This window comes from Pieris brassicae, chromosome 8 (assembly GCF_905147105.1).
Source record: "Pieris brassicae chromosome 8, ilPieBrab1.1, whole genome shotgun sequence".
Classification (NCBI taxonomy): domain Eukaryota; kingdom Metazoa; phylum Arthropoda; class Insecta; order Lepidoptera; family Pieridae; genus Pieris; species Pieris brassicae.
Genome location: NC_059672.1, coordinates 7,259,270 through 7,286,952, shown reverse-complemented (window position 1 = coordinate 7,286,952; position 27,683 = coordinate 7,259,270). Strand labels below are relative to the sequence as shown.

General features: G+C 31.7%; 1 protein-coding gene across 7 annotated transcripts in view; it reads right to left on the bottom strand.

Annotated features, from left to right (window-relative positions):
- Positions 1 to 27,683, bottom strand: part of LOC123712851 (atypical protein kinase C) — a 174,883-nt gene that overhangs the window by 15,758 nt on the left and 131,442 nt on the right. For 5 of the 7 annotated variants that reach the window (XM_045666176.1, XM_045666175.1, XM_045666174.1 and 2 more), the window contains one exon: positions 2,896 to 2,946. In XM_045666176.1, the coding sequence (XP_045522132.1) occupies positions 2,896 to 2,946 (51 nt within the window). Of the gene's footprint in view, positions 1 to 2,895; positions 2,947 to 17,543; positions 17,769 to 19,172; positions 19,504 to 27,683 lie in introns of those variants that run through there. The other 2 variants (XM_045666178.1, XM_045666177.1) reach the window with 2 other exon arrangements.

The following is a 27,683-nucleotide window of genomic DNA, read 5'->3' as shown; positions in this document are numbered from 1 at the left end:
CAGTTCACCTACTGGTTAAATCACTAAAACTAAACTAAATCATGCTTTTCTTTGTTAAAGTGTATTAATGCTGTGAGGAAAAGACACACAGTCAAATTACTATTCTAGACGTGATCTTTTCTGATCTTTCCTAATGTTTTCCTTCGCTTTAATAATTTGCACAAAGAAAAATACATTGCCTCAAAGTGTTTATACGATATAAAACAATGTGAATGCCTAAAAAATACAAGAAAATATGACATCACAAATTTAACGTACATACACATCAATGATATTAGAACATAAGTGATCTAAATCTAAATTTAAACAGACAAACACAAAAAAAACAAAACAAAAATAAACAAAACTAAAAAGATAAAAAACAAAATAACCTAAACTAAATGAAAACTTAAACCTCATTAAGAACGTGATAAACAAGGTTACGGTAACTTGGCAGACTGTTGTAAGACACATCAATATTTTCATCGATGTTATTACTAACATACAATAGGCTATCTCGCTCTTACAACTTGAGTAATGAAATTGTAAGAGCAAGATATTTACTGGACTATTCAAAGTAGCCGAAAGGTGAGCCGTAGGTACGTATAGAATACTTTTAGTTCGAGTAACTCTGGAATTACAAAGAAAGGAAAATTTTGTTAGAAGATTAGTTGTGAGTGTTAAAGTTAAATATTTTATACAAATAAACTAGACCAATAAAATCACGTCGGAGTTTGAAACTTGAAATTGTCCAAACGAGCCTCGTACGTTTGCAATGCACCACGCAAGTGCAGACGATTGCAAAGCTTTCTAAGGAAACGTTTTTGAACCATTTCAATAGTATTAATTTGCATTTTGTAATGTGGTGACTAGATTACCGTAGCATACTCTAAAATACTACGCACAAGTGATTTGTAAAGACTAACTGTACTTTGAACGTTAGTTAAGGATGAAGAGGACCTATTATTATTAGATTTGTGCAGATACATCTCTATCTAATTAAATACTGCTAACCTATTGGCTAATTCAGTCTCAAATAGAAATAATATAATAATGTTAACAGAATACCCAGTGTTTAAGCTAGTTTAATTATTTTATTTAAAGCCTTTTAACAATCTATTTCATCAGTGGTTCACAACCTCCTACCTTAGACTTTCTAACATTATTCCTTATTGTAACTTAAATTATTGTTTTAAGGAAGAAATTATAAGGAAATTATTAATGAAACACAGTAAGTAAATTTTCAAAACATAATACATAAAAAAGACTATAAGTAGTGTTATTCGACACTTCCTTATGATAACAATCCTTTTTAGTAAAATAGGTTAGACTTAAATTACTTATAAGTTAGGCTAGATCGTAATGTTCAATGATGTCATAGTAAACACACATGCATATAAAAAAATTAAATAATACATAACTGAAATTAAAAGCCACACTCAAATTTTCCCTAGTGAGGCTTCGGTCCCACGTTGGCAAACACTATATTGGACTAATTTAAAGAAAACACTTTTTTAACGGATTGTATTATTATAAACTTATAATTATTTTACATAATTAAAAAAAATATACGACGTTTCGCGTGCTTTACAGCGTGCGTGGTCAGGGTGACTGAAAGGTGTTGAATGTCAAAAAGTATCACAGCTTACAGCTGTAAGCTTTAAAATTATGTAAATAATTATAAGTTAGTAATAATACATAGCTTCAATCCGTTAAAATGTGTAAAAGTTATGTAAATAAAAGACAATACTATGTATTGAACTAAGTCACTTATATACTATACTCAATCAGTGCAAGAGCCTGATGACATTTCGTAACCACTGACCACAAGATTAAATTAGCAACCTGAAGCAACGCTTGGAACTCATCCTGTTAGACGCATCTACACTGTCATGAACAGAACGATAATTTTTGTTTATTAAAATTAAAGGTAATTAATTGGTCAGTTTTGTCTTACACATCGTGTTTCGTGCCTTATCTATATTTTGTTAATAGGAATAATCCTTACGATTGCTACGTCTCACATTTACAATGCAGATATCAAAACAAGCTAAATTGTAATAGTACTTTTAAGAAGACTTTGTTTTGGATATTTAGCATATGTATGATGTACTTTCTAACAAATTACTTTTTTTTGTTTACAAATTGGGATTGCTCGCACGTGTAGACTGTTGTTGACAATGACTAATAAGTAGGAGTCATGGATTATCTATACGTTTTTCTTCTCTCCATTCAACGACAACTCTTTATAACTGTATGTACTGTGTAACATCTCTATTTTCAGTGCAACTTTGCGAGTTGTTTCTGCTTGCCCTATCCTCAAATCTAACAATGGTCATAATATGATTCTTTTATATAGGTATAAAGTTTATAACGTATGGTGACCGGAACGGAAACATTTTAGTCACGTAGGGTGAAATTCAGATTTGTTTTACGAAAATATATAAAGTAATCTAATATTTCCTTGTGCATGAACGAATCGCATTCAAAAGAATATATTTTTACTACTTCGAATTTTGAGTCACAGAAAAGAATTTTCCCGCAAACGTAAAATTGTTACCGAAGGTATTATGGAATACATTAAAATATGTTATAACATAAAAAAAAACCGGCAACCTTATGACAACAACCTTTTAGCTATTTATTGTAAATTTAATTAAATTATAAATTTACTACTCGATTTCTGAATTATATTTAACCAAGGATTTTTTTTACAGTCCGTATATATTGATAATACGCTGATTGGAAAAGTAATACGACTTGTATTTTAACTATAAAACCGGGCGTTTGTCTTATTATATGTAGGTATGCTGTGATGTATATCATATAAATATAAGGTTTTTGTTATTTACATTGATTATTTTTTGACTAAGGTATATAACTAGGTTTTGTGAACGTTTGTTAGATAATACTTACTGTCCTCTCCAGCACATGGCATCCCAGGCGCGGCGGGTACATTGGGGAATACTGAAACAAAGAAAAACCTGATTAATTAAGCCTCTGTATAAAGTATTACAATATATTAATAATATAATATAAAGATTAAAAATCTAAATATAAATTATTTATATTGGTGTACACTTGTGTACGTAAAAAAATAATGTTTCTAAATTTACAATTAATCTAGACAGACTAGTTCTCAAACCAAGACCAACGGCAAAAAACTCTTTTAAATAACCTAGGTTTATTGTCAGCCCCTGCAATCATTACATCATGCTCCTTCTTCCGCTATTATAAAGCTTATTATCATTCAAGCGATACATTTTCTGTAAGATATATATATATAAATATATGCAACATACGTTGTATACTCCTGTGCCCGACACAGGTCTTTCTCACGATGTTTTCCTGTTTGACGAACAGTTTGGATTTAAGTACACTACGTAAGTTAACAATGCTAAATGTGTTGCTAATCGTGAAACTCGGAGACGGCTGGACCAATTCGAGTATTTGTTTTTACAACAACAACAACTTTCTTAAGTAAGTTATTCTCCGGAATAAAAAACTTGAGAAAGTTGTTTTTTATTTCGGAAAAGCGAACAGTTTCTATGGGATAGCATAGCAAATGTTCCATATGTCGGTACGTAAGCTACTAAAAAGGTAGGCTATGTAAAGAAATCATCTTTAAGCGAGGCTAAGTTCGCGGTGACAGCTAGTTAATATTTAAAAACCTTAATATGTATAACAAAACAAAAAGCACATTAAATGTAAAATTATGCAACCCATAACTTGGAACCTTTCAGTTTTCATAACTTTATGTTTTATTTTTATTTTTACGCATAGATTAACGTTCGAATTTTAATTCGTTTAGCTTTAGATTTCTACTTTTAACATTTAGACACTATGAACAAAACAATAATAAACTCCCGGAACCTACATACATTTGTTTTATTTAATAGGAATGATTTTTCAACGGGAGTCGAAACCATTTTTATAACGGTATGTGCGTTAAGATAAGTAACAATGTAGTATGGATTTAAATATGTTTAAGATTTATAGGTAAATACGGCACTACCATATCATCACAATTAAATCAATCATTAAATTAATGGGTCGTTAACATATTGTGAGTGAAAAAAGTGTGTGTTCTTCCTCCGACCTAAAGGGAGGTTCCTAGATCAATCATCATCAACCACTGACAAGGAGGCTTCAAGGCCTTATTGACAGTGGAGAACTTCTACTTGGAAACACTTCATTAAGAATTTCACTCATCAATTTGTTTTACTAAATCGTAGATCGCTACAATGTTCAGGTTAAATATAACGTATAGAGAGAAAAATCTTTTAATTTTCCTTGGCTCGGATAACTTTAAGGAAAATTGCATTCCAACCTTTGGTATAAAACAAGTTATTTGGAAAGAAATGCAATCTTGAAGTGACCGTAACGACAAAGAAACTCAATAGTTAACGAATCTCTAGTAGAGAAATGTTTAGTTTGTCTAGAATAAAGTCTAATACAGCACAAATAAAATATATGTCTAAACTAAAACTATTTTTAGCTTATTTTTAACTAACTAAATAAACGGGATATTTTTTTAAAGTTAATCAACATCAATAAGATAATTAGTTTTTAAAAAATGCTTCTAAATTAACATTTGTTGCCTGTATTCAAATAAGCGTAGACGGATGAGAAGAACAGACAGCAACAAATTCTCTGAGTTATATGTTTTACAAAATGTTTGTAAGAAGTTCCAACCATTAAAGTGAGACACCCTAAAAACATACTGGCTGGATTGCCCTTGCGTGGGTCATTGCAATGGACTGCATTTGCTATTTTATTTTGATGATTTAATATACTTTAAAGCTAACCTACTAATATAATATTTTAGGCAACATTGACGCAATAGTATGGACTTAAGATTGTTTTCTTGAAATTATTGAAGTGAAACTTCTTTATCGGCATTGTAAAAAGATTTACCGTCACAATTTTCGGTTGCGCGTCACATTTTTCCGTTACACGCCATCTCTTTCTTGTCCCTACTACAGTTGATTCTAAAAGATTCAAAGCCATTAATGCCATTATGATAGCAATAAATCTATTACAATTAATGAAATTCTGTAATAATCTTAGTCTATGATAATAAAAGCCTTCTGTTAAACCTTACCTAATTTAACCAATTTCTGTAAAGTTGCATATAGTACATCATTTTTCGAAAAATAAGGTCATAAAGAAGTTTCACTTCTTACGTGTGTACTAGTACACACACGCACACATTTTTATGATTAATTGATGTCAAATGTCTTATTTATCTGGCTTTTATAACACATTGACAAATGTATTAAACGACACAAAAACCTTTTTAATTTGTACTAGGAGTTCCTGGGATTAACGCGTCCAAACAAGCAAACCATACTAGACAATACACATAAAAATCAGCCACCTGATTAAACATATAACATTCACCTGCCTAATTCATAAACCATATTTAATATTTCTCCACTGTAACACACTGTGGTAACATCGAGTGTCCTCGGAGCGGATAGCCAATTACGGCCCTCATCCGAGCCGGTCTTTTTTAATTAGACCTCAATTTTGACCAGCCACCCGTAAGATGAGAAGTTATTGAATACCCACGTTATCTACCGCATGCAAAATGGTAAATTTTTCCGTTATTTTTCATTGTATAAATTAATTTTAGCGTGTTTGGTCTATATATATTATTTATAACTCTATTATTATTATATTTATGTATAACTCTTATATAATTATTATATAGGTCTTATATAACTCTTATTTATAAAACGACAATAATGGCATAGTGGTAAGAGAGTAAGATTTTTCAGCCTGAGGCCGTACGTTCGAGCCCCGGCTGTACCAATGGACGTTTCTGTCTACGTGCACATTTAACACTCGCTCCTACGGTAAAGGGAAAAATCGTTAGAGAATGGTTTCAACCCAAAAATTACTTTATATCAGACACCTACTGGCCTATTAATAAATACAAAACATCATCTTGAACCATGAAACCCGTACGGGAACGTGAGGATTCAAGTACCATCACAGTTTATTATTATTTAAAAATCTAACACTGGTTAATCAACTGTTCGAGTGAGTTATTAACATTTCGTTAAGAATTGTATCAATTTAAACTCTTCCGTTATGGATAATGTTAATGGAACCATTGAAACATAGAATAAGTACTAATAATACAAAATAACATAAATACAAATGAACTCTGGTAGTAGGCCTATAATAAGTCAATACAAAAGTCTCATGAAAGCCATAACTTCTCAGGTTAGGGACAAGGCAAGCACACAGTATCATCGCCTTATACTGTAAAGCAAACGTGCCGCTAGTTAAGCCATCGGATCTTGGATTGCAGATGATAAAAAAAGCCTAAAGCGCATTTTAATTAAGTTTGGTTAGTTAGCAGCTACGTGCTTCAGTTGGATAATGGCGTGGAAAATTCGTTCGTAGAAATCGTATGCAGTGATGCGGTTCGCTGAATGGTCATTATATTATACCGCAGCTTACGCGAACTTCTCTTTAGTTTTATCGGATCAAATCGTGTCTTTTATGCTTTAATAATTATACTTAATAAATTGTTATGCCAACAGCTAATTAACTGTTTTAAAACAATCATTTTCTAAGTATTAGTTAGATCAACGATCGATTCTTACAAAGCCTTTTAAAGGGGCAAACGAGCCTACGGGACGCCCATAAAGGGCAGTCCAGTCCATGGTAACCCATTAGTGGATAAGCTGCCGGCCGGAGGAATGAGTATACTCTTTCTATAAACAATTGAAGGTCGTCTCCCAAAAAAGACCCACAGCACAGCATTCGATTCCGCAGCATGCCTTTTGTAATATTTTATCAATATTAGGTATAAAAACAAGTGATAAGGTCACACATTATAAGTATTTGATAAAAATAAGGGGCTAATGCAATACACAATTTTTTTTAACCGCGATAGAACTACCATATTTAGTTTATAAGTAAAACATGAAATTTAAATCCAACCATTTTATTTATAATTTACGTGTCTTTTAAATCAGATTTTATTGTATGCACTGTGTAAATAGGTCTCAATAGAAGCGTTGATGCTGCAAACTTAGGATCGCATTCAAAATTGAAGGCGGGATCGAGCTGCTAGGATTGAGTATTCTCGAAATTTTCTTGCTATGTATATTTCACACATTTTAATTTCCCACGCCTGAATTTCTTCTTTAGAGTTTATCGAAACCAGCAACTTACGAACGAAGTTAAGCAGTAAAACAAAAAGAATTTAACAAACTAATAACTAAGAAAACGCTACAACAGAAAAGATAATTATAGAGGACGAGGAAAAAGGCAAAAAACACAACTTTGCAATCTGTTTAATGTGTTTCAGACAAACAACTGTCGGCCTAAGTTTACTGTTTGTCTTTCATGTTCTTATTTTCTCCTGTTTAGAAAAACTGCATGATTTATTTTCTTTAACGTTGTTACAAGTTTCATAGTAATTTATTAGGGCGTGTAAAGATCCTATATACAAATTATGTATTACATATGAAATTGTGAACATTGTGAAAGGTTTATAATACCTCAATTTAAATACAGAAAATAATTAACAAATTAATTTATATCAATCTATCCTTTAAGCAAAAATCAGATAAAAAATATTCAATAAGATATATTGATAAAACCAAGGACTAATTACGGTAAACTTAATATATATCAAGTACAAATATTTGGTAAATTGCCATCCACGTTTTTAAAGAGCGAAAGTCCAATATAAATTATTATAATAAAGGTGAACGAGCGTCTAAGAAATTATTATTAATTAGTCACAATGCCTGTTGAAACATCGATGCGATCGAAAAATATTGTACATATGGCTATTGTTGGCAATTAATATTTTTATTTGATATAGCTTTTAAATAAAACACTTTTTTACCGGGTTGCATCAATGTATTATATAAAAATAATTATAAGTTTATAATAATACATAGATTCAATCCGGTAAAAAAGTGTTTTCTTTAAATGTTTAAAAGTTATGTTAATAAAAGACTATTGATATAGTTTGTTTCGAAATAATTTCACAACACGATGTACCTTATACCTTACCGATGTAACTCTAATTTCTTGATCGAAATCTTTGAACCGAAACTTAAGTTGTAAATTAATGGTATAAAGATAAACTATTTAGCAAGACCCTTATCTTAAACAGGACGCAAACGATCAGGTGACTTTGAATGAAGTGATAATTACCGAACATAGTACCGGCTGTGTTGACTACCTATCAGGAAATGGTACGTTAGTATTGTCCCAGTAATTAGGTTTTAAAAAAGAAAAGATACCGGATGCAATGGAAATTAAATTGATAATTAGGATTTACGAAATATTAAAATGAAAGCTAGCAAATGTGTGTGCGACCGATACACAACTAATTTAGTATTTTAATTATCGTGTCACCTCTTAGTGGGAATTGCTGACTAAACAGAAAGTATTAGAGTGTCAGCCAAATACAAGGTTATAATATAACAGTACGCTCTGTTTCTTCAAGGCCCCGAAGTGGTATCACAAAAACACACAAAACAAAAATGTGTTAAATTGAAATGAAACGAACCGGTTACAGTGCGAAAAAATAAAAATATGAAACAACCATTGATATCCAGAATGCTAGTCATAGTTTATATGTCACTGGCCTTAGTACTTAATGATTTAAATATGTTCGACGTCCTAGTGGACAGAAAAACTGTGTACAATTTGTGTTCCCACCACACCATCTTCCTTTATATTAAGATACAATAAATTAATGAATATGATATATTTATTTAAATACTATCGTGAGTGTTTAGGAATTTATTTAAATTCATCTTATATAAGTAATATATTCATTACCATTAAAATCTTTTTCAAACATCCCAAACCGAGCGAATGCAATTAATTAAACAAGCAAATGACGAGGAAAACTTTTATCTTACTCTGAACTGAAAAACATTTGTTGATGTAAGTTAGTTATAATTTAAAAGGATTCTACTAAAACGCAAAGTCATCATAATAAATACATATAGAACATAAATTAAATTTATTTTTACACGACAATAAAGACTTTACAGACGTCATATCCATTAATTAAGACATAATTTATGTTTTAATTAACGGATATGACGAATAAAACCAATGGTACTCTCTCTAGAAAGCCCGGGAATTCCCATTTCCATAGGTAAATCAAACATATACAAGTTCATAGTTACTCAGGTTGTTGCAAATATTTTAATTTAGATTCATTAAAACGTCGGCGGAGTCAATAAGACTTGCTATTTTTACATGCAATTATTAATGGGCGGATAGATAGCCTTATTTGTTGCCGTTAATTTCTATTAAAATCCCTCCTCTTTATGCTACAAGATACATAAAATTGTTCCGTGTGCCTCATACGAAATTGAATTACCTACATAATTCGCCAATGTTTCGGGTTTTATCTAACTATGACACCAACTATGAGAATATTGATATTTTCCACCTCACCACAGAAGAGAAAGTTCTTGAAGAGGCGGAAGACTCTGATTTTGTTTAAGCAGTAATTTAAAATATGAAGTATTATTTGCTGTTTCAAATGTTAGATTTCAGTTTTCTTTAGTTTATTATTTTCTGTTACATATTGTTAATCTATGTAAACTCTTTTGGCTTTTTGTATTGTCTAAGTGTTTTGTTTTATAATATGTATGTTAGCTGTAAGATTACTAGCAATTGAATAAATAAAATTGTATCATATTAAAGGACATGTAACAGGTCAATACTATTTATAACCGTAAAAGCTACGTCGTAGCTCCGTAGCATCGTAGCGCCAATAAAACCTTATTAAATAATAAATGCATCTTAGAAACGTTTGCAACGTTTTCATATACGAGAAAATCTTTTTAATTTACACGCTAAGCTAAAAATGGTCCTCATTCAATTGAACTCGCCTGAAAATGCGAATTCAAAGCGATAAATTCTAAAACATATTTTCATAACGTCTTTGGTTAGCACTTGTGAGTGGCGGGCAATCCCTTTATTTTATAAACGAATGAGATTGGATCCGACGCTCTTGCGACTCACAATTCTTATTTATTTCTATTTTTATCTCAGCTAACAATTAAGTAAACAATGCGCTCGATTATCGTTCTGACATCGCATTTATAATTACAGCTTTTTATGTGAGAACTTTTATGTTTTATGAAAAGTAATTTCAACGATTTAACGGTAGGCGAATTAAGAAATATAAATGAACTCAAACTAATTGGAGAAATGAAATTTTATATCATAATGTGGGACCTCAGAAGAAGAATAAGCACTCATAAATGTAGAATATCACGATAAAGTTATATGTCAGACAAAAGGTTGTAGCTTTTAACAGTATGAGTTTTTAACCAAATACATTTAATTATTTAGAAATATTTTTTATTTATTAATACTTTGTTACCATAATAGATAATTAAGCAAACAAAAAAAAAAGCATACATAAGTTATTAGGCAACAGGTGGCCTTATCGCTAACAAGCGATTTCTTCCAGGCAACCCTAATATGATATTATTATTCTTTGAATTAGATTTCTTATCGGTTGGTTGAGCCAAGGAATAGTTTGTCTTTCCGGCGGACCAATTATGAGTCTAAGTGCGGAAAATGAGTCCTCCAACCATATCATATCATACCAAAGTTCGTATTTCTTATATCCATAATGGATATCAATAAAGCAAACAAAGACACGTGATATATCATGTATAAATCGACTGATTTATGATACAATATGTTACAGTGTTTGTCGAGTTTCGTCATTGATCATACCTAATCCTCTCAGACACGGAACAAACAAAGAATCTTTAGATACATTTGCCTATTAAGGGAGTAAAACATGTTTTAATGTTTCAACACTACAAATTTCTGTAAATATAATACAAAATATTGTTATCAGAAAGAAGTAGTTCTTTATTATGCTAATGATAGTATCTGTAGCACATACGTTACTGAATATCTCCGACGACAAGTTTGTGATCATTTATTTTAATAGACAATTACGATGTGTCGTAGACAAATATACTATGCGTTTATCACGTTAATACGATTAGTAGGGTAAACGTTTTACTTTTGAGAGTAAAAATAATTTTTGATTTTGGAAGCAGTTGCTCATTTGCCATTTATGATAAAAATATTTGATACTTATTTCAATCTATCCTAAGTATCGTTAAAAATTCACAAGACCATCATCTGAAAACAGATATCTATATTTTTAAATATCGAATACATATCCCTTCCACTAACTACAATAATCGCAAAATAATATTCGAATTTAAAAATGGAACATCCAAAGATTACATACGGCAACCTTTAAATTCATTTAACCTTCAGAATGAATGGCAATCGTTTTCGCGCAGATTTTCTGTGGAAATCAGCGCAAATCTCAAAGGACTGGGAACGATGTTTTTAATTAATTGCCTCCTTTATTGTTTCCCATCAACCACCAACCCTTCTCTTTATTCGCTCTTGGCACGTCATAAGGGTTAGGTCACATTCATAATACACTTTGCTGTAAAATAATTAAATATTTAGGAGAAGTAAAAATCTGCTCATTTTAATGGAAACTAACATTTTCCTATTGATGATATTTTAAAAGTAAACTATACTGTATTTTTAAGTAAAAAGGGTCCTTTGTTAGCTTTAGATTATACATATACATACATATTCGTTAAAATTTTGTATCTACATTGGTTTCTAAATTGATAGTAAATCCATCGAGTAGTGAATTCATTTTTATATTGTAGATATACTATTTGTTAAAAGGTAATGAAAAAAGCTTGGTTCGTATTCAGAAAACCAAAAGATCCAGCTTCAAATCCTTGCAACTCATCATATTTTGTCTATATCTCGGAACTATACCACCATTACAATATATCTACGACTAAGATTAGACAGTAAAACAAGTATTTTTGTCCAGAATAAAACCAGTGTCACGCATCTCTTAAGCTGGCAACGAGGACAGTAGTAAAATGAAACTGTCAAACACCATTATAATGTAACCACAGAATTTTCATGGCACTTTAATGCGAGTCTAAATAGCATTTTCGCTAATAAATTGGCTTACTTTAACAAGTTTTCTTTTAACTGCCGTTGATAAGGTTTTGTGATGGTTTGTGGTGTAACTTTGTTTTATATTAAACGTTTTTGGCCTAAGCTAGTTAATACGGTATATAATAAAATAATGTTGCATTGGATTGTTTGCCTGTATCGTATTAGTGATGATCTCAGTAAGGTTTTGAACGCACGACCTAATTATTGAAAATAACATTCAAATTTATAAAGAATGGAGAAATTATCGCTAATTCAATTCAATTGAAATTTAAAATCATTTATTCATATAGGTAACACAATGTACACTTATGAACGTTAAAAAAGAAATATATTTGAAATGCTTCTAATTTTACATTTACTGCCAAATCAAGGACGTAGAACGGAAGAAAAGAACTGGAAAATAAACTCTCCGCCACTCCTTTTGGTAGCCAAATTTTTTTCACAATGTTTGTAAGGAGCTGCACTCATTACACCACGTTCAACATGATATCTTAAGTTATTGTTAATAATAAAATAAACAAAGATAATTTGTCCTTTATCAACAGGAAGCATGGTGAAATAGGAGCACGCACTTACATTCTCATGGGAATAACACGCAAAGCTGTATATGAGAAGCTAGTTATATTCGATATAGGACAGTATTTATTTATTGACACAATAAATTATACATTTGTCTGTTTTTGTTACTTCTATTTATTATTCATTGCTGTTGTTTCTTTGCATTTGTATTCTTGTTTGTGTTGTGTAACTGCTACTATCGTTATATAAATGTGACTGTCATTTTTTTTTATATGTTATAACGATTTATAACCATAACATTTTTATAGAACTATATGGCAATGTTTTTAAAGTTTACTAAAGTTACAAATATATGATATAAACAATTTGCGAAAAATGTTAGGGGCCTGTCATAATTGATTGGATAAATTATATAAATGTCTAATATATCAGCCACTAATGATTGTACAGTCTTTTTTGGGCTTTACTGTCAGCAAGTTCTTTCACAATTGCAATCTTACTCTAATGTAATTTTTGTTTAGTGAGAAAGTCCATTGCACAGCCGAGGTTCGAAACTCCAGGATGAGAGCCTCACGCTCAAGTCACCAGGCCAACACTGCGCATAACAATCGCATAACGCATAAACTTCCTTACAATTTATAAAAAAGCCGTTTAATAAACAGCGTTTATAAACTTACGTCATTGTATTCAAAAATGTTTTTAGGTCATCAAACAAAGCCTTATTTGTTTAAAACCTAAATACTTGACATCCGTTATGAATGAACGAATTTTGGAAACAAAAGTCTCCAACTATTGCGTTAAAGCTTAATCACTTCCAGTTCGCTGCGGATAAAAACAAAAATGGCGTTGATAGTTGCAATTCTTTTAAAAGAGATTTATGTAAGTCGTACTTTTAACCAGACAGACCCAGGCCGAGAAACCGGGTCAAGTAGGGTAACAATGCACTCGGAAAGTTCTCTAATTAATTATAAAACATATAATAAGTAAACAAAATAAATAAACACAATTAATCAAATAATTAACACCGGCGTTTGAACCACCACTGTGCATCAATCTACACGAGCAATTAAATTGAGAGGGAAGAAAAACAATTCTTACAGACAAAAACACCAATGTCACGGGTTTAATAATGATTTGTAAAGAATATGTGAGCCCATAATTACTTGAGTAATTGCATAATTTTTTAATCAACTGTAGTTTCGATTTAAACAACGATTTCAAACAAACAATGTCACGGGTACTAACTAGTTCACTAGTTTACGCGTTGCCCTTTATCCTAAATGCATTTTTTATACAATAGTTACCCTACTTACGAAGTATATGTTGCTGGCTCTGCCAAATGGCCGGCCGCTGCCCGCTACCACTAATAAACTATTTTAAATGGAATTTCGCTCTAAAATATTGTGCTCTCACGTCGAGTTTCCAAAAGTTCACATTTATAAAGGTCACAGTTGGGTATAATCTGGTAGGGGAACGATTCTTAATACATGATGTTCGTATAATAGATTTTTCATGGAATATAAAAAAAAACAACCAGATATTCAAACCACCTCTTTAGATTTGTATTTATTTAACAGAATAATATAATCCAAATCATGTATGATGATGATTCGAGCGAAAGTCATATTGCTACAACTCCATAGGCGAACAGCCGGAGTTCGAAACTACGACTCAGTGATGAGACTTGCTAACAAAAGCATATTTAATCCATGGCAAGCAATAAATTTACTATATCATTGAGAAAACAGTTCGAAAAATATTCATAAAACGCCTACGTAAGTAATAGTAGGATATAAAAACACGGATTCCATCGCACGTTCGGTATTAATTCGTGAAATAGCCACTCGGCGTCGATGGAAAAAGCAATTAAAAGTTTTGTAAAAAAATTAAAATTTCAGTGGGTACTTCGTGAGGACGAGCGCACTTTTTATTCATAACTACCTGGGTGGGCTTTATTTCATCTTCAGCATTTAGTATTAAGCTTGATACTATTATAAAGCTGCAGGAAACTTGTTTAAATTACTGAAGCCAATGATTGTTAAGGAGCTTAGAAAGAAGTAATAAATAGAAAAACAAATTAACAATGAATAAGGGCTGCCTGCTGATTTCTGTATGTGTTTCATGATCATTTGTCAATCTAATAGGCAACTAGGTGATCGGCTTTTTTAGGTCTAAGGAAAACCGGATTCATCCCGATGTTTTCCTTCAGCGTACGAGCGAATGTTAAATGCGCACAAAGAGCGTCCATTAGTGCACAGTCGGGAATGGAAACCTCAGGGATGAGAGTCACACGCCGATAATAAGAGAGTCAATATAACTATTTCTGATTAGCCATATAAGTGCCTTCGGTAAATATATTTTAACGTGACAGGTAGAAGAAATATATTTAAAAATAAGTTTGAAAAACCCTCTCAAGGTCTGAAATAGAGTTATTCCTGGCCGCATTCTCCCGAAGCCAAACCGCGCAATCACATTACAGTAACGAGCTTCCGGTCTATAAAAAATATCATAACGAAACATTTTGAACCGAAAAACTCAACTTTGACATTTAGGGTTTATAACTAAACCAATATAATTTAGTTATTTAACTGTGTTTAAGAAAAATATATCAATTATATCATATTTATTATGAATGGTATACAATTCTAAGTGGAACAAAAGTTTTCTTTAGAACTTTCAAACAAGTAATTTCGTATGTAAGAAATGGTTGTTAGGTTATATTAAAGTTAGTAGCTAACCGGAAGACGACACTGATATATGAATCAGGCTTTAAAGCCTAAAAATATAAATCTCGTATAAATATCTAGATAGTTTTGAACCGATTTGCTTGCGCTGTTCTATCACCGTTCGAGTGCTAAAATAATAAAATATTTTATATTGTGAAACGACGAATTTTATTTTGAGTTCGACTTAAAAAAATTGACAGTTATCTGTGTAACACCACATGTCTTGGATCTACGCGAAAACGCGAAATAAAAATTGATCGGCCAGGGTTTGAACGCACCAGAAAAGCTTGAGTCACACGTTTAATTACTAAACCAACATTCTCTTGACCATTTGATTAATATTCGATACATTCGATTGTCCCGTATTGGATAAATTAACAAGCACGTATAATTGATAATTTCCAATCGAATTACGATTGTGTGTTTATTTCATTTAAACATGTCACGTAACTATGATATTTTGATTGCAGTTATAAATTAACATACTTATGTTAATTGAGAGGCTGTATATTTAATACCATCCAGTACTCATCTCAAAGAATAATTAATAAATAAACATGGATTTTTTTTTGGCTCCAACTATGGGCGTATTTAACACTCGCTCGTACTGTGATGGAAAACATCGTGAGGAAACCGGCATGCCTTGGAACCAAAAAGTCAAAGTGTGTGTCGGGCACAGAAGGTTGACAACCTATTTGTCTATTAGAAATGATACCGGTACAAATCTGAGGCCTCAGCTGAAATGGTTGTAGCGTCAAACATGGAATTTATTAATGAATTTGATTATTTAAAAAAATGATGCACGTTTCAAGTATATATTTGGGACACTACAGAGGTTTGATTCGAGAAAGCAAAACTCTTACAGAGAATAAAATTATGTCGTTAACGCGCTTTTGAACTATCAATTTAATTAAACACTTCTATACTGTTCTGTGCTGTTATCATCATTACATCTTGTTGTATGGCTTTTAAATACAATCCAACATATTAATGTCCAAAGCTCTAATTTCATTATCATTCAATAATATTTATTATAAAGTTTCTTAAGTGAACAATAAAAAATAAAAAAGAGATCCATAGGGAGGCCTACCTATTTTTGAAAGGCTAGATGGTGCACGACCCAAAAAAGTTTGCGAAAACTGTTCTAGAACAACTATAGAACATACATTAGTGACAGATGTCTTCTTCAGTCACCGTGACCACGCACGCTGTAAAGCACGCGAAACGTCGGAAAAAATTAAATATATAATACATAGCTTCAATCCGGTGAAAATAGTTTTCTTTAAATGTGTAAAAGCTATGTTAACAAAAGACAATATAATGTATTATCTTCTTTCATAATGAATAATAATATTATAATGTAATATGTTTATGTAAATATTTTGTTTTTAACTAGCTTATCCCTTTGTTTTCTTTTGATGTCTTTGTTTATTTTTTCTCGCGTGTAGTGTCCCAACCTTTTACTTTAAACTGGCAGTTAAAGTTAAAAGTATTGCTATTATATTTAAAAAAAAACAGTTTCGCAATATAAAATATTTTATTTGCAAGCGTAAATCAAAAGCTAGTTAATCCAAATAAACAAAGTTTCATTTCTGTAGTAATAAATATAAATTGCTTTTCCAACACGAAAAATATATTTTATTCAACGCAATATTGGACTAGCCGTGTCGCGGATTTTACAAACAAATTCGTAAAACTTTTTTATTAGCGAGAATTTTGATATGATATGAGGAATTCGATAAAACAATAGACAACGGATTATATACGATAATATCTGTTAAATATATATCCAGTATTGTAGTGCAAAATTATATTACACAGTAAATACTGAGCGTTTTTAAGGCAGTTTTTGCCGCGCACCACCACTATGTGGAACCAGCTGCTCACTGAAGTATTTCCCACTCAATTCGACCTCACGGTCCTTCAATTAAAAAGCGCACCAATCTTAAAAGGCCGACGACGCACTCGCGATTGCGGTATTTATGTGTCCATGGTCGGCGGTATCACTTCACATCCGGGGAGCCACCCGCCCCTTTGACTATAAAAAAAAACACTTACAGGTAATTTAATTTATCCTGCAATGTTTATATAATTTCCGTTTCCGATTTCAGTTCAATGACAAGACAGTGATAAGGACTAGGTACATAGAATATCTATTTTAGTACGTTTATTATAAATAGACCACATACAACATGTCAACTCAAAATTGCTCTATTACGATAGATCATAGAGATGTCGAATGTTATCGATACTTTATCTAATGTCAATGTCAACTTTAATACATACATCTACTACACGTTGGAGCGGCGATGACGACATCTAGCGGAGGATAAGCCGGCGAAAGCACATTACTCACTGAAGGCAATCGTTCACACGCATCCAACCCACAGTAAAAAGTTTGCCACGCACACTCGCGCATACATTCAGTCAAAGACAACCGCATTCGCATATTGTCAACACTTCATAATAAATTAAACCTTCCGTTCACAACGATTGACTGTGACTGCTAGATAAGATAGTTTATCTCGGTCGAATGTCGATTCGATGTTGCGCGTGATTTTAATTCGAATCGATCTTTTATCGATAAAAGTTATCATAGCTAATGGCTACTTATTATTCCACTGTGTTTCGTTGACTGGCTGAGTTAAGAACCGTGCACTGTATCTGATAATTCGGTTGATAACGCTATCTACTGATTTTGCGCAACGCTTTACGTAGAACATTTCAACAGACTATTTAAAATACATAAAATCAAGTTCTAAGTGACAAAATTAAGTAAGGATTTATTTGTATAAATTAATATTATAATTAAATATTATATCAGTCTTAGAGATTTAAAGAAAACACTTTTTTACCGGATTGAAGCTATGTATTATTATAAACTTAAAATTTTTGACATTCAACGCCTTTTGTTTTCAGTCACCGTGACCACGCACGCTGTAAAGCACGCGTAACGTCGGGAGAAATTTGAAATTATGTAAAATAATTATAAGTTTTTAAAAACACATAGCTTCAATTCGGTAAAAAAGTGTTTTCTTTAAATGTGTAAAAGCTATGTTAACAAAAGACAAGTCTTAGAGATAATTAATCTTGCATTTTCAGAAAGATAAGTTGCATAGCGAGATAAACTACGCAAGTTATTGTAAAATTGATTAAAACACCAATAGGTGTCTCTCTCTCTTCAGTCGGTAGTTTCATGTCTGAGCGCTATGGTTAGTATGGAAACATCTGGAGCAGACAATCCAATTACACCAGTTTCTGTCCAGAGTAGTTTTGACGACGATGAGTTTTTCACTTGGGTCCATATGGTTAGTGAACGGGCATGTATTTTGTTGCCTTCTAACCAACCACGATCAGTTTCGCCAAGTTATCAACGCCTCTGCATATATCTGCCATATATTCACGGAAATAACATTGATTAAAACACCAATGCTAAACAATAATAATTTCTGATTAATAAGCATATTAGTGAACAGAATTAGCAACCCATAACCAGGAAATATCGCGTTATATTAGCACGAGCGAATTGATGATCAAATGCATGATTGAGTGTTTGTTCTGTTCATTTATCGTATGATAAAGAATAATCAATTTGCTATCTGTGGCGGACAATAGAAAACACAATAAACATACTTTGTTATCATTTACAATGTAAGTGAAAGGCTGTATGTAAAAGTGTGACCGGAACTGCTGTTATTAATTATAAATAAATAATTGATCTACTTGCTTCAGCGAGCGAATTTCATCCCTGAGGTCGTAGGATCTCTCGGTTGTGCAATAATTGATTTCTATGTGCACATTTAACATTCATTTGCAAATGAAAAAGCTACAGAAATTTGATTTATTTTTAATGTTATAAAAAACAGCATACGTTAAGAAACATTACATGATAACAAAAGATTAAAAATTACCAACTTTCATCGTCAAAATCGATATCGAATGGCGACACCAAATCCCCCGGAATCAGCGGAAATGGATGACTAGCCGCCGCGTTCAAACACTCCATCCAAATACCCCTCATTGTCACCGTTTTATCGACAATCCATTTATCGACATAGTCAAAACACTGAACGTCAATTGCACTGTCACATTTTTAAACGTAGTCCGCATATCATTCTAAAATTGAATTTGTGGTAGTTATTCGATTCTCTAGTTTACAAACGGCGCGAAAGTTGCATGAATTTTAAACGAGCACAGATAAAACACGAAACATAGAATATATTTACATCATAGCGTGCGTCTCTCTCGACAGATTTTGTTTTGTGCATGTATTGCGGGGCAACTGCCGTGTTATCAATTGTTTCTGTCTCGTATCAGTGATAAGCCGCACCTACAATTGGGTGAAACAACTGATAGTGTATCAAACCGAAATTCGATTAATACATATACAATAGTTTAAAGATAATCAAAAAGTCTTAAAAAGGTATTTTGTAGCCAACCTGGGATGTGATTGCTTGGCTCTAGAAATTTAAGATAGATGTAATACTATGTTTAAGGTTTTTTTCCCCTCTGTTTGTTGTATAGTTTTCGTTTAGTTCTTTTTGTAATTGTATTATTTATAACTCTTAGTTTATAAGGAAATTAAATGTGTATAGTGTGATCCATCAGGCACCAAGGTTAAAACCCTTAGTGTTTTTTGGTGATTTCTATACTTTTATTTTATATAAAAAATTGTTAAATAATTATTTGCGATACTGTCAAATATCAAATATCACTACAAGGAGAATTTCTAGTGGTAATATTCAAGGAAGGGAGATCAAATTTAAGCAAAGCAAAGAAAGCATTCTTTAAAATCAATATAACTTTAGATTGTTTATTTTAGCATTTTTTGTTTGAACTGGAGTTTCTCTCTTTGCCTCTGAAACCATTATCACACAGATTTTTTTAAATTAAAATGAACAAATCATTGATTAACGATATACAAAACTATTAACGCAATTTAGTTTTACTGTTAAAAAAAGTTATTATTCACTTCTATTATAAACAATTTATTATAATAATAATATTAATATTTTAAATCATCAAGAATGCAAAATTTCAGTAGAAATCAGTGTTTTTAATAAAATATTTATTGGCTTGATAAAGTCAATGACGTCGGATCAGATAAGACAACGAAGCTAGGAAGTAGGTCAAACGACTGTAGTTCTCTATTTGCGGTAACATTGCTTCAATTTCAATTAAATTTTTCTATCTGTAATGGAAATATATATGGACTTTTATTTTGTAACTTTGTGAAGCTCAGTCCGTCAAATAAGGCTGGTTCTGTGCGTAGTTAGTGTAAAATTATAATTATAATAAAAATGCCCGTGCTTAGTGGTTTGCAAGGCGTATCCGGCCTACGATCCTGGCTTCGATTTTCGGTAATTGGTTAGTTGGGGGACTTTGGTTGGAAAATACTCGCTTGTAGTGTAGGATTCATATGAAAAACGATTACATTATAATTCACGTCTTTGTGTCGTATGTCTTTGAAAAAAAAAACCTTAAAAGCATCAAAAAGTTATAATTGCTAGTAAGTAATGAGAAGCTTAAAATTTTGCGATGTCGATTTTACAGATTTTCCTGTTACTTTCGGATGTCACGCAAAATGTTCCAATATTTCTACTGTACATAACACTTGAACGTTTCAGACTCAATAAGGCTCCAATGCCCTCGATTGCACGAAAGTGAAAGAATTTCCACAGATGTTAGAAAATATAGCCTTTGACTTACCGTCACTTTGTCGGATCCTGTCTCTGACCGATTTTCTCTGGTCACAGAGCATCGAAAACAAATGGATAAAACAATCCTCGTTTTTGTTTTGAACCATTCTTTGTTTCACTTTAAAACCAACTCAAAATATCTAAAAATTGGAAATAGATATCCTATATAATGTAGATAGATTTTATTACGTAAAATAAAAACATAATTGATATGTTTTATGAAATTGATAAATCTAAAGATATGTACGAATGTATATCAAAGCTTAGAGAAGAGAACTACATGAATAATATATATATTTCTTACTCTTCATATGTTAGGCAAACCTACCTAAAATGTGTTAATGTCTTTAAATGTTATGGCAAAAAGTATTTTTCTAAATCTAACTTAGACATTAACGAATTTACCTAAAATATTTTAATGTCATTAAATGACCCATAACAATGTCAATGAAACAAAGATCGCATAACAAAATAGTTGCCCATGTCACTCCCTAGTATGGGGATAAGATAAATTTTGTCACAACCTTCTGTTATGAAAAAAGTTTTATTATTTATTATTTTGAAATGGCCGACATTATTACGAGGCGTCGTAGCGAAAATTCGTTAATGGTCGTCAAATTAAATGGACAAAGTTTGTAATTAATGAATGCTATTGATTCCTGACTCAGATTGCTCTAAATGCCAAATGAATTTTCGTGTTATATATTTCCTTTTAATAGGAAGTTAATATGCAAGAACTTTTCGAATTTGTTTTAATTTTGCATTTATTAATTATTATTATTATTATGTAGGTTGAAAATATTTTAAAAGGACAAATGTAATAAATTTTTTATTATTTAATTATATTGAATTTATATGATTTTATTTTTTGTATTAATGTCGTTGCCGTATCAGTATTGATCTATAAAGATGTTTTTACCGAAAAATGAATGCCTTACTGTTTGACGTATTTTACACACACACATATATATATAAGCTAATCAAAATGTGTAAAAAATATATTGTAAAACCTAAATGTAACAAAATTAGGTCACACAGAACTACTGTGGAAGAAAACACATTTCAAAATCACAAACTGATCACGTTTCAATCGCGATTCATTATTCGTGTTCGAAATTTAAAATTCAATCATCACACGCTAAAGACGGTAGCGATACTGATGCGAAATACTGCAAAATTACGATAAAACGTCAGTATTATAATCTTTGTCCTAGTTTCCCATCGATATGGACAATGGTTCCAAGGCCACGGGTCTCTCCGTCTGGGGACGTCTATTAATGGAGCAGGGGAACTTGTGATTATGTATAACCGTTTACTCTATTATATAAAGAGTTGTATTTTATAGCATATTTTCATCTCAAGAAAAATCGACGGGTCATGGAGAGTCCGACCATCGACTACATAGGCTGGGACTAAGTGGACGGAGTTTGTAGTTAGTTAGTTCGAGTGTAGGAGGATCTACTGAAAGCCAGCAAGTAGGTAGTACAGGACAGGGAGCGCTGGAAGATTCTCATTTCGGAGGCCAAGATACTTTTTGGGTCGCAGAACCAGCGGAGTGAGTGAGTAATAGTTATTAAAGCGATTTTGTCATTTAGATCACAGATATAATGATAAAATAATTAAAAACCCACTTCTAATACATATTACTAATAAGTAATTCAGGTATACAAGAAATGCCTGGATACCAACCTATATCTCCGAAATGACCGATTTTAATCAAACTCGTAATTCCCTAACTTTACTTGAACATGACTTCGAAAATTATTTCATTTAACGGCGTTTGGAAGCCTAAAAGGATACACAAATGTTATACAATTCCATAAATCTCTTAATGCCTTTTGCTTCTCATTTGGCTACTTATGATTCCATCGTTTGAATATATTTTTTGTCATGGCTTAGATATGAGTTACGTAAATTGTATTTCAATATTATAAACATTGTATGGATATTAATTAGACATTCGACGTTGTATCACAAACCTTTCTCGTCCAATATTTCGTTTTCCTTAATAAGGATTTACAATAACACAAATCCAAAGCTTACCTGTGAACAAAAAATATAATATCACTAAATTTTATAAAATATGTAAATACTGAATTATTCTGACAGTTTAAGGGATGCAAATTATACGTTCCCAGAAATGGCCGTTAGGAACGGTCGGGAACGCTCCTTCATACAAAATTCAATGACCGTTACATATTATAGGAGTAACGTTTCCCTGAGTATTGGGGAAAACATTGTTACCATAGTCCATACAGTTTTTCAGGTCAACTGCGTATCTACATTATTTAAATATGGAAGCTGCGAATTACGTGTATTTTTGCGCTATTTAGCGACTTAAAAGAAAAATTCAGTAAATTTACATAAAACCATAATTTAATACACACATATACACCATATTTTGACGAGAATATGAAAAGATTATATAAGATTATGTATCTTGCGTACTAACAATGCTTATGGACATTAGTTACAGTTAACTAGCAGTGTAGAAAATTAATTATGTAATTTATACCTATGGTATATTTTTTAAGTGTTTATATTTTGTAAAGATAATTGATTGTTTCAAGCAATAAAAAAGGATTGATTTTCATTATAATTATACTCGTAGTAACAAAAATGTTTGGCCTAGTCAACAAAAAAAAATTCCGTATTTTTAAGCTTATTCCGACTTGGTCTTGTTCTTAGATTTCTAATTTTTACACATTCTAAAGACTCTTTAGATTACTAAAAGAACCATTACTACAGTAAGGGTCTGTTTTACAATCTACGGATAAGTTCTACATAGGTTCCAAATAAGCTATTTATTACTTATTGGTAGGATAAACACTATTGTTGCGTTTCACTACTGTCAGCGCTATTCGTCACATAAAGTCCATAAGTTATGAGTCCTATGAAACGCGAAGTTTCTTATTCGGGACTTTTATCTTCCAAATAATTTATGTGTTTCATAGTTATTTGGTACTTTATTCATACATTGTAAAACGGACCCTAAGTGTCATAGTTCACGTGGCTATTGTATACATTAAAAGCTGCGGTACGTCAGGTCAAAAGAGTAATTTAAATATGTATTATTTAAGCATTGATCAAGTAGGGACTACAGACCGATGAACCCCAATTGCATTAGTTTGCGGTCACCGTCAAAGTAAAAAATCATTTATTCATATAGGTAACACAATGTACACTTATGAAAGTCAATAAAAAAGAAATATACATTAAATGCTTCAAATTTTCATTTACTGCCAGTACTCAAATCAAGAGCGTAGAACGGGAGAGAAGAACTGGCAACAAACTCTCCGCCACTCTTATTAATCGATATATTGACAAGCAAGTGGGCAAGCACTCTTGCGCTACCGGATCACTAGCCTTCCACCAGCGGATCTTACCAGTATATTGAGAAGTCGCTTTTACTATACTGAGGGCGCATATACGTGTAGTACGTAGTTAAGAGGCTAGGTTTAGTATAGAGAAGAAGACATTTATACAAAGTCAGGAGAGTGACAGCTGAGAACAAAAATTAAAACGTTAAACAAATTTAATTAACCCCTACTTACAAAGTTATACAAATACTGTTATTCGGATTCAATAACTAGTTAAAACAGTCGCTAAACTCGGTCAAAATCTGTTAAGACTTGCTGCAGTTCTGGGAATACTAATAATTTAATATATTAAGAGCAACCTCAGATCTGAGAGGTTGTTTCCGTTGGGTTGTGATAGTTGAAAGTGCAAACTTTGTTTGGGCATTTGTTTAATATAACACCGATTTAGTGTCTTTATATCTTACTTAATACGAGATACTTTTGATTGTAACAATGATCTTCTATAAGATATAAATGTTGAATATAATTTTTAATTTACGTTCTACTGCTACAGGATTGCTTTGATGTAATTTTTTTAAGCAAAACAAAACAACGAAAGAGTCAAGACCATCTTCAGTTAAATACTTTTTTCATTTTTCTTGTCGGATTCTCTCGTGTATTTCGTGGAATAAAAGTAACGATATAATAATTAAAGCGTAAAAGCGCAGACGATAAATTCCTGTATCCCATGAGATCATCATTTTATTGCTCGTCCCAAATTCGTTTACGAGCACCGCGCCGCCTGTGCGCATTCAATATAGGTCATTTCGATGTACTAATGTTCCATATCGTTAACGCAACGATACTAGTTCAAAGGTTCTTTCATTTACGATTAATTCACGCCCGGGTTCTATATTTAAATGTATAAATAACGAGTCGTATTGATCGCCTGTAAGTCATGCGAAGTTTAGAATTTGAATTCCGAATTAATGGTTAAATTTTTATCTACCGTCAATATTTGATATTTTTGTAATACAATGTAATTTATTTCCTTTATAATGACAACTCTTTATAATACCAGAAAATTGTCTTTTCATCACTTTTCTCTGATAACTTTCTCCTCATAAATGTACCTGTGGCAGTGATGTCGACACTTTAGGACATCACGGACTATCATGTCAAAAAAGTGCAGGCCGACATGCCACACTTAACGATATATTGGCAAAGAATTAGACTAGCTACTCAAAGGGGAAAGCTGCCAGTACCTTCACCAACCTTGCCAAAAGGGACTCCTTTAAATATTATATTTTAAGGTTAGTTATTGTTTTTTGTGTATGTTAGCAGTGTTTTGGTTTTTTTATTTAAAAGGTTGACTGACTTATGAATGGAGCCTAGGGAGACGGAGGAACATATCACTGTAAGTGCAGATATTTATTGTCAGATGTGATAACAATATAATATACGTATAGTACGGATTGAACCTATGTATTATTATTAAAAACTTATAATTATTTACATAATTTATTATTTATCGGAAAAAAATTAAAATTATGTAAATAATTATAAGTTTTTAATAATAATACATAGCTTCAATCCGTTCAAAAAGTGTTTTTATTAATGTGTAAAAGCTATGTTAACAAAAGACAATACTATACGTATAGTATTCCAATTAACAAGAAATACAATACTATAAATACCTAAATGTCTCTATATGCCAATTGATGTAAGGTTATTTTTCATTAAAATATTCATCTCTCTTTCCAGTGTGATTGGAGCCCACTATCAGAGTTTGGTAGTAAAAAAATTTACTTGCCTTTTCAACGGCGACGTAAATTATAGACAATATTATCGCTCCATAATAACCCAGTGTAATATTATTAATAATACTGATGAGCAAATAAATAATAAGCTAGTTTTACAGGTCTCGGCCACTTTTATAGATTTATCCCGATATGTCATGGATATGTGGTTATAAAACGGCTTCTTCGGCTTGTGTACAGATAAGAAAAAATAAATAGATTAAGATTGACACTCACACGCTTAACTGCTAAGCTACCAGTAACGTATCTTGCACCCTACTTTATATACTCAAGTATATAAAGTGTAGAATTTTCCACATTACTTCAGCTATCTGACCTAAGATATATTATGTAATGCTACACATATATCACGAAACTTAGCGACCCAAAGTTCGTAAACTCGACAAACTCTCTCCGAAGCGGGACGTGGGCCAAGGGACAACTTATTAATCTCCTTTAAGGCTCCTGATTTACACACTGCTTCATGTTAAAAACTATATGTATATATAAAATAATAAATTCTACTATCGTTGCAAAGTGTATCTAGTGGCTTTTCCAGTTCCAGGTCCGCACGAAATTTCAATGTAAACTCAAATTACTTGTTCTATTTTTATAATTTTTGGGGCTTTGTAGGCTATTAATTTTTTTTTCATTATAACGGTTACTATAGCGAAACAATCGATACATGAATCGATACTTAACTTAAATAATTATCATTTATAGAAATATATTATTTCAATGTCATTAAACAAGTCAACCACAATCAATATTACATTCAATAAAAGTAATTTTGATGCTGATAACATTATATTATACTAAACATGTCCTCTCCAGGAATATGTATATCTCACAATCTAATAAACCGATTATGATGCAAGTTCACTATACCTAATTAAACTAAAATATATTATCAAAAAAGTTTCTGAACAAACGCGATGTTTAGAACGTCATCACATCTAAATATTTCATCATTATGTATTAATCACTTCCAAAAATATCGTTAATCACACTGATAACCTCCTTTTTAAAGTCGGTCAAAATATATTGAACTAAAACAATTTTCTGTACAGAACTAAAACATCTGTGTGTAAGTAACAAGTAGTACCAGTTAGAACTAAGACTCACGTATGACCGGATATATTCATTGGAGCGTGACTGCCATGCCAAAGCCTTACAAGTCCCTAACTTGTGGAAGGCAAACAAACTATGCCGTATTCCGAACTTTTCAATTAACCACTTTTACAATTATTCGAGTTTTATACAGCTTTAATTGCCGAAGTCTAACATTCGAATTTTAAACTTGTGTTGAGAAATTTTTCTTCTTTCTATCTTTTATTTAATCTCTGTTTTAAGAAATCAGTTTGTACTTTATTTTAGTCGTAGTCGAATAAATATATTGCTATTACTTTAAATATAAAAATCACTAATAGTCATTTATTTATTTAGTAAACCACAAACATTATATATCTGTGGTCATAGATCAGACAATGATAAGTACATTTTTGCTCAGTATGACTTATTAATATATTGAGTGTTTCATATTTTAATAGTGCCTTCAAGATTACTTAATAATTCTCCTGTAAAGTAGTGAAATTGGATTAATCATATTCTAACCTATGGCTACAGATA